General features: G+C 48.7%; 1 protein-coding gene across 1 annotated transcript in view; it reads right to left on the bottom strand.

Annotated features, from left to right (window-relative positions):
- Positions 1-2672: 2672 nt before the first annotated feature.
- ATP8B3 (ATPase, aminophospholipid transporter, class I, type 8B, member 3) overlaps positions 2673-8806 on the bottom strand; it is a 53718-nt gene continuing 47584 nt past the window's right edge. Inside the window, exons 28-29 of the mRNA XM_006869072.1 lie at positions 4120-4247; positions 2673-3530 (exon numbers count right to left, since the gene is read on the bottom strand). Of these exons, the coding sequence (XP_006869134.1) occupies positions 2673-3530; positions 4120-4247 (986 nt within the window). The remainder of the gene's footprint in view (positions 3531-4119; positions 4248-8806) is intronic.

The raw sequence follows: 8806 nt of genomic DNA, 5'->3' as shown, positions 1-8806 counted from the left end.
TATATATATACACACCTTACAGATGCAGGTACACACAACGCCTACACACAACCCCCTCCACCAGAATCCGTGACCCCCTCTAGTCCCCAGCACCACACACACCCAGCCCCTCTCCTCTGGGGTCTCCCCAAAAGATACCCAGCTGGCTGCCACATACCAAAGACCATTCTCCACTCCGGGGAAGTATACCTCCAGCACAATTCCTTTGAGCCTTTGACAATTTTCTCTGAAATACCTCAAAATATTTAATGTATAGTTTATGTGATTTAAAAAAAATTCCTTAGCTAGTTTTTGGAATATGTGACTTGAAGCTTTATACCGTTAAATTATAATTTTGCAGACGATGGCATGTGATTTATTTGATGGTTTGGTGGGAGACAATGAATGTCCTATGAAGGGAGATGGGTGGTCGGAGGGAAAAGATAGTGGGACAGTGAGCAAGAGAGATTGAGCTAGCAGGCAGGAGCGATCTGCGCTTTTACAGATTTCTTATTTAAATGAAGTCCTTTAGGAACGAGAGAGAGAGGGAGAGTGAGCGATGGTATACCTTTCAGTTCTCCTGAGTGTCCTGTTTCTTGTTTGTTCTGAGCCGTGTCTTATAAGAGTATTTATTACTATCTATGTGTTCTGTGTTCAAATGTAATTTAACAGAGACCAAAAAAAAAAAAAAAAAAAAAGGAAGAAAAAAAAAAAAAAAAAAAAAAAAGATGAAATGGAATTTGATGCATGACTATTGTACCCCAAAGCTGATGTAATACGTGATGGGGTGGGAGGTGGGGTGGGGGCGGGCCGTTGAGTCTTGATCCCCGGATTCCTTGTCGAATCATCCTTGTACTTCATGCCCCACTTGGTGCTGTGTGGTGGTTCTTTGCGCTGCCTGCCAGAGTCTCTGTCCCCCTTTCCACGGAACTGTACTGGGGGGAAATGACCAAGGTGGGGAGGAAGGGAGGAGGCCGATGGGTGGAGGGTGGCAAGTTCAAGTATCCAATCCCCAGCTTCTGCTCCACCCCTGGGTGCCCACCTGCCTGCCAATCCTGGTTCTGGAGATCATGTGTCATCACTGTCTTGGGCTAGCCCCCCACCCAGGTGGGTTTCACTTTAGCATGAATTCCTAAGTGTCTTGTTCAGAGGAGAGAGAGACAATCAGACAGCAACCCGAGTCTTGTCGCCCAGGGTGGTGGAGGTCCGAGTGTGCCCCGTATAACCCCACTCCGAAGTGTCTGCTGAGGCTCTGGTGGGTCCCAGTCAGGAGGTGGCGGAGGTGGGGAACCTCTCTCCCAGCCCACTTTGGGCCCTAGAGAACAGAAGGGCAGCTGTGGGACGATGTCTCCAGGCTGTGAGCCACCACCCAGCTCCTAGAGACAGTCTGACATGGGGATTTTTTTTGTGCTTCCTTGGGGGCGACCCAAAGATTCACAGATAGGAATCTCAAGAAGGGAGGTCCCACTTTCCAGAACAAACCCCTAACCCCTCACACATGGATCCCTCACATCCAGTAGGGCAGGAGGCCCCAGATTTGAGGGCTGGGCCTCGAACAGAGAATTCAACCAACCTAAAACATTAGTGGGGGTGGGAGATAGCTCCGGAGTTCCTCTCACCCAGCCCCTATACTGACCTGAACTTGGGCCGTTTCACATTTCCTGCTCTTAGTGGTTGACCCCAAACCAGCCCATCAGATTCCTGGGGCCTCCCTCTTGTGGCCCTTTCAGAAACTTCCCTAAGTCCTGGTCTTTGGGGAGGGGTTATCTCAGCTGAGGGTAAGGGAGGCCCCAGAGGCTACAGGGTCTTGAGTGTTTAGTGGAGAATACAGGGGAGACCCTCAGTGATCCACCCCAATGCTGGAGGAGGGAACTGCGAAATTCTCCCCAGCCCCACCCTCAGGAGACAGGCTTAAAACTTCAAAGAAGAAGAAAATCATCATCATTGTTAACCATTGCTGTGTTGGCTTGGTTGTTTTGTTTTTCTTCAATAAATTATTTTCTAGTCACTCATCTGGGTGTGTGTATGAACCATCTGAAGGAGGGTGCAAGAGACGGGGGTGGGGAGGAATGGGGTACACCCGCTGGCAGGAGACACGGGGAGGAAAGGGACAGAGCCCACCCTTCTCTGAAGTCTTCTTGGGCCACTGGCCCTCTCTAAGTCCCCACCTTCTTTAAGGTACAGCTAAGAATCAAAGAGAAAAACACAGTGTCTTTGTGCCAACAACCCTGCCCGAGACAAAGATGTTCTCAGGACCTGCCAACTACACTGTGAGTGACTAAGGAGTATGGTGGTTTATCTGAAGGGAAGAAATCAGGACGGCCTGTGGAGGGGCTGCCATATGATAGGGGTCAGCAGGCACCCCTTGATAGGATCTGCCTAGCACTCCTTCCCTCCTTTGAGAGCAATGAAACTTCATCTGCACCATCAACCCCAGGGTGAAACCTTTCCCTGCACAAACTTTCCCTGCAATTCCTAGACCAGGTCACTAGAGGTCAGAATTCTGATTAAAGAAAAAATAAAAACTAGGAAAGACTAAGCCGCCTCATGTGACATCACAAAAACAGAGGTAGGCAAGGGGAGCCCAAGGAGTCCTGGAGTCAGATGGACCGTGGTGGTTTATTGGAAAAGAGAGAAGGGTACAGACCCCTCTTCCTAGGGAAGGAGCCCTCCCGCTCCCTAGCCTCGGGCAGCTACTGCTTCTCTGGAGGAGAGGGGGACTGCGCCTCCTGTCCAGGTTGGACGTGGTCCTCGATGGTGACTGGTAACCACTCCATGGAGGACGACTGCTTCTCCTGTGACCAGGGCTCAGCCTCCACAGGTTGCTCAGCTCGCAATGATTCTTCTGCAGGTGGTGGTGGGCGGTCTCCCAGTGACTGTGGCGTCTCACTGGGGACTGCCTCTGTCTTCTCTCCAAACAAGAGATCCCTTTGCCACATGAGCAACCAGGGCAGTCTCAAGAACCTCCAAAACGATGAACTGTTTTCCCGAGTTAGTGACTGGCTCTCTGGAGGCAGCGACTGACCCTCCGAGGGCTGTGGGTGACTCACAGACGTGGACGGCAGGCTTTCTTTAGGTGACAGGGATCCCTCCTTAGAAAGTGACCTCTTTCCACTTGATAAAGACCTATCTCGAGAAGATGGCTTCTTCTCAGGGGACGTCATGGGAATAGAGGATTTGGATTGGTTTTCCAAATGGGGGGCTTGTCCTTCTGAAGCTACGGAGGAGTTCCCCATGGGGTTGAAGACCACATCCTCAGAGGGAGTCTTCTCCACACGCTGGTGCTTCTTCTTCCCCAGCAGAGACAGCCTTCTGGGGTGCCAGGATGAGTCCTTCATGCTCGGGGGCATCTCATCTTCGGATGGGGGCTGCTCATCATTCATCAGCTCACTGTTGGTGTCCCGAGCCCTCCGCATGATGGTGCCCTGGGTGATGAGGTTGGCATAGCCCTCACGGTGGGAGAAGGCATAGCTGGAGCGCCGGACACGAGACCCCCGATGTATGTAAGAAATGGGCTCTTCCACGATCTCCTCACTCGGTACCTCCTCCACCTGCAGAGAAGGCGAGAGTGGCGTCATCAGGGTTCCCACACTTTGTTCACTGGTCTGCGGGTCACCCATCCCTCAGTGGAACTATCCAGAGCTCCTGACCTCCACTGACTGCCTAGCTGAACTAACTGCTGTCCTTGCCTGGGACTTAACTCCGAACCAGTGACTGGGTACCTGGGGCACCCTCGGGTGGCAAAGCCAAGAGAGGGGATCCTGGGGCAACCGGGGGTCCAGCTACATAGTAAAAGGTGCCCAGAGCCAAAGACGGACAGACCATAGTTGGCAGGTTCGTGGCCATGTCTTGGTCTAACATCCTAGTCATTCAAACCACCTTCCACATTGGGCTATGTGAGCCCTAAGGCCCCCCTTTTGCCTCAACCATTTCAAGGCTGGTTTTGTCATCTCTAACCCCAGGCCCCAGGTTCTAATTGCCCAGAGCTCCACAGTGTCAGCATTTCAGTCCAGGCTCTCGCTTGGGGCCCCAGGACCTCCTGCTTGTCCCCCTCTGAGGACACTAGGTCCTGTGCCAGGGTCCCACGACCTCATGTCTCTGGTTGATGCCACGGGGAGCCCAGCCCCAGGATTGCCTCACCTTGACACGCGACTTCTTGACAATTTGGTAGATGATGCGGAAGGCCAGGGCAAACATGGTGTTAAGACATACGTTCAGCAGGATCACCACCAGGGCAAAGGGGTGGGATAGCACATTGCGGTCGGTGTCTGGGGACAGGGGTAGGGGGCATGGCCCTGGCTGAGGAGGAGGCACCCCCAGAGCCGCTGGAGAATGGGGGGAACCTCCCTTCCCTGTCCCAGGATGTCACCAGCCCACAGGGTACCACTGTGCAAACTCAAAAGGGATACGGTTAGGGACTGAATTGTGTCTCTCCAAAACACGTGTTAAGGAGCTCTGGTAGCGTAGTGGGTACAAACCGGGCTGCGAACCTCAGGGTCAGCAGTTCGAAACTACCCGCTGTTCTGTGAGAGAAAGATGAGGCTTTCTGCTCCCGTAAGAATTTACAGCCTCAGAAACCCTGTACAGGGTCGCTATGAGTTGGAACCAACTCCACGGCACATAACAACAGCAACAACAAAATACGTGTTGGAAATTGTTGAATTTTCTGCTGTGTACACCTTCGGTCCTGGTGTGGCTGCAGGTTAATGCGCCAGACTGCAAAGCCATTTGAACTGCAAGGTCGGCGGTTCAAGCTCACCAGCTGCTCCTTTGAAACCCTATACAGGGTCGCTATGGGTCGGAACCAACTCGACGGCACTTCACAACAATACTTTCAGTAACAACGAAAATAATATCTACAGTTTTTTAATGTGCTGAAATCCTAATCCTTACAAAGACGGAAGGAGCGAGGGTCAAGTGCTTGGTTGCTAACCGGAAGGTCAGATCAGTGGCTGGACCTGATGGTTGGACCCACAGTAGGAAGACTTGGCAATTTACCCCTGTGAAGAGGAGAGATGGTGCTGTAGGGCCGGTGCCAACTAACAGCGACCTTGTATAGGTTTCCGAGATCACAAACCGTTCTGGGAACCCAGAGCCTCATCTTTCTCCCAAGGAGCGGCTGGTAGTTTCGAATTGCTGACCTTTTGGTTAGCAGCCCCACAAGTAACCACTACGCTACCTATGGGGAATCCACTCAAGGACGTATAACCATGGATGTTGTTATTGTTAAGCGCCGTTGAGTCGCTTCTGACTTATAGTGACCTGTGCATGTCCAAGGCTTTCAATCTTCTGGGGAGCAGAAAGCCTCATCCTTCTCACAAGGAGCAGCTGATGGGCTCAAACCACAGACCTTGATGTTCACCAACCAGTCCAGTACAATGTACTCATGGATGTAATCCTATTTGGAACTAAGAACTCACTTACACCACAAAGAAAACCTTATGTGTGCTGGGTGTGCCTTAAACCACTGGCTTCTGAGGTACAACGGGGCAGATGGGGCACAGACGCTCGTGAGCACAAACAGCGAGAGACAAATGCCACATGGAGGCTTCCAAGGGGCTGCGAGACCACTAGAGAAGGTGGGACAAGGGGTTCCCTCCTCAGTGGATGGAGAGAGCCTTCCCTGAGAGCCGGCGCCCTGAACTTGGACTTCAAGCCTCCTCAACAGTGACAAGACCCCTGGTGTGGCATTCCAGGGTCAGCACTGGACAGCCATTCAAAGCCACCTACTTGCTGCTCCCTGCAAACCCAGGAGTCGGAACTGACTTGACCGCACTTAACAACCACAACAAAGAGAAAGAAACAAGTTCAGGAGGCACAAACAGCTAAGCACTCGGCTGCTAACGGAAAAGTTGATCATCTGAACCCATCCAGAGGCTCCCCCGACCACTCCTATCTGTCAGTCTGTCGTACTGCGGTGGGGTGCATGTTGTTGTGATACGGAAGCTATGCCATTAGGGTCGTAAATACCAGTGGGGAACGGTCACTGACAACCTTATGAATCGCAGTAGACCATTGTCAGATAGAGTGCCGGAAGATGAGCCCCTCGGCTTGGAAGGTAATCAGAATACAAACTGGGGATGAGCTGCCTCCTCCAAGTAGACTTGACTGTAATGATGTGAATTCAGTAAAGATTTCAGGAGCTTTGTTTGCTGATGGGGCACAACTCAACGTGAGGAGAAACTACTGCAAACATCCATTTGAAATCGGAATAGGGGACGTACAAAGTACGCATCTAGAAAAATTGGAGGTTGTCAAAAATGAAATGGAACACATAAACATCAATATCCTAGGCATTAATGAACTGAAATGGATTGGTATTGGCCATTTTTAATAAGACAATCATATAGTTTACTATGACAGGAATGACAAATTCAAGAGGACTGGTGTTACCCCCTTGGTACACAGGGTCGACAAGGATGGGCACCTTAAACACTGGCTACCCAAAATGGAGGGGGGGGCAACAAAGGCAAGAAGTGACTACCTTACAAGCTTTCAATAGGGAGCCAAGTTCCAGAGGGTATGAGGAAAGGTAGACTCTCCACTGAGTGGTTTCCAACCTGTCTGGACAGAGCTGATGAAAGGAGATGGGGATAAGGCTCTTGTGGTTCAACCGGGAATAATTGCTACCAGGACTGACTGTGAGTGTTGGAAATGTAAAGGTAGACGTTTTGTAACAGGAAGAGGGAGTGGTTAATTTTGCAGTCCAGGGGCGAGGTCACTGGAACCATCAAGGAAGAAAAGCGAAGTGCGGGACCCTACCCAGAGAAGCAGTGATGTCAGAGATGGAGGCAGAGATGATAAAGTGGACAGATGGAGTGGCTGGGGACTCCAGATTCAGGGAGGGAGAGGGGCTGTGTGCTGACAGCTGGGGGGGCAGGCGTGCGGGGTGTACCCTTTGGTTGTTTGATGATGCATGCAGGGGATTGTAATCATTGCAATGAAATAAAATATGATAGGATGAATGTAAAGACAATGTTCTCCCCTGTAAACTATCACATAATTCACAGTAAAAACTTTAAAAAAAAAGGAGGAATGGTGTCGCATTCGTCATCAAAAAGAACATTTCAAGATCTATCTTGAAGTACAATACTGTCTGTGATAGGATAATATCCATATGCCTACAAGGAAGACCAGTTAGTACCACTATTATTCAAATTTACACACCAACCACATCACAATGTCAATGATGATGAAATTGAAGAATTCTACCAACTTCTTTAGTCTGAAATTGATCAAACATACAATCAATATGTTCTGTGTCATCAGCCAAAAGGCCAGGGGCAGACTGCAAAGCAGACCATCAATTGCTCATATGCAAGTTCAGGATGAAGTTGAAGAAAACTAAAATAAGTCCACAGAGTCAAAATATGACTTTGAATATGTCCCACCTCAATTCAGAGATCATCTCAAGAACAAATTTGATGCATTAGACACTAATGACCGAAGACCGAAGAGTTGCAAAATGACATCAAGAACATCATACAAAAAGAAAGCAAAGGGTCATTTAAAAGATGGCAAAGAAAGAAAAGACCAAAATGGATATCAAAAGAGACGCTGAAACTTGTTCTCTAGCCTAGAGGTGCTAAATCAAGTGGAAGAAATGAGGAAGTAATGTAGCTGAACAGAAAATTTCAAAGACAGAGTCAAGGGTTATAATGAAATGTGCAAAGACCTGGAGTTAGAAAACCTAAAGGGAAGAACGCATTCAGCATTTCTCATGCAGAGAGAATTGAAGAAAAATATCAAGCCTCAACTTGCAATATTGAAGGATTCCCTGGGCAAAATAAGGAGCTCTGGTAGCACAGTGGTAACGAATAAAATAAAAACTTCAAGGTCAACGGTTTGAACCTACCAGCCGCTCCGCGGGAGAAAGATAAGGCTTTCTGCTCCCATAAACATTTTCAGCCTCAGAAACCCTATACAGAGTCGCTATGAGTCGCAACAGACTCCACGGCACATAACCACCACCACCATGGGCAAAATACTGATGATTATGCAGAAAGCATCAAAGAATGATGGCATGTATACACAGAGTCACTGTACCAAAAAGAAATGGACAATGATTAACCATTTCAAAAGGTAGCAAGCATATGATCGAGAACCAACGGTACATTGAAGGCATTGGGAAAAACAAGGCTACAGAAATGGACAAAATTCAAACTGAAATCTTACAGCAAACTGATGCAGCATTGGAGGTGCTCCCTCATCTAGGCCAAGAGATTTGGAGGACACATACTAATTGGAAGAGATCCTTATCTGCACCCATTCAAGAGAGGTGACCCAACAGAGAATTATCAAGCAACTCATTGATATCACATGTGAGTACATTTTGCTGAAGATAATTCCAAAGCCGCCGCAACAGTACATTGAGAGAAAACTACCAGAAATTCAAGGTGGATTCAGCAGAGGACATCATCGCTGGTGCCAGATGGGTCTTGGCTGAATTCAAGAGAATACCAGAAAGAGGTTTGCCTGCGATTTATGGACTACACATGGGTTTTCGACTGTGTGAATTATGACAGTCGATGGAGAACATTGTGAAGGATGGGTATTCCAGAACACAGAATGGTGCTCATGGAAAAACTGTACCCAGATCAAAAGACTGTGGTTTGAAGAGACCAACAGGACACTGAATGGCTTAAAATCAGGAAAGGTGTGTGCCAGGGTTGTATTCTTTCACCGTATTTATTCAATCTTTATGCTGAGCAAATAATCAGAGAAACTAGATTATATGAAGAAAAACATGGCATCAGCATTGGAGGAAGACTCATAAATAACCTACAATATGCAGATGATACAACCTTACTTGCTGAAGGCAAAGAGG

This window comes from Chrysochloris asiatica, unplaced genomic scaffold (assembly GCF_000296735.1).
Source record: "Chrysochloris asiatica unplaced genomic scaffold, ChrAsi1.0 scaffold00125, whole genome shotgun sequence".
Classification (NCBI taxonomy): domain Eukaryota; kingdom Metazoa; phylum Chordata; class Mammalia; order Afrosoricida; family Chrysochloridae; genus Chrysochloris; species Chrysochloris asiatica.
Note: the sequence above shows the minus strand (reverse complement) of the source record. Positions and strands in the feature narration are given on the sequence as shown.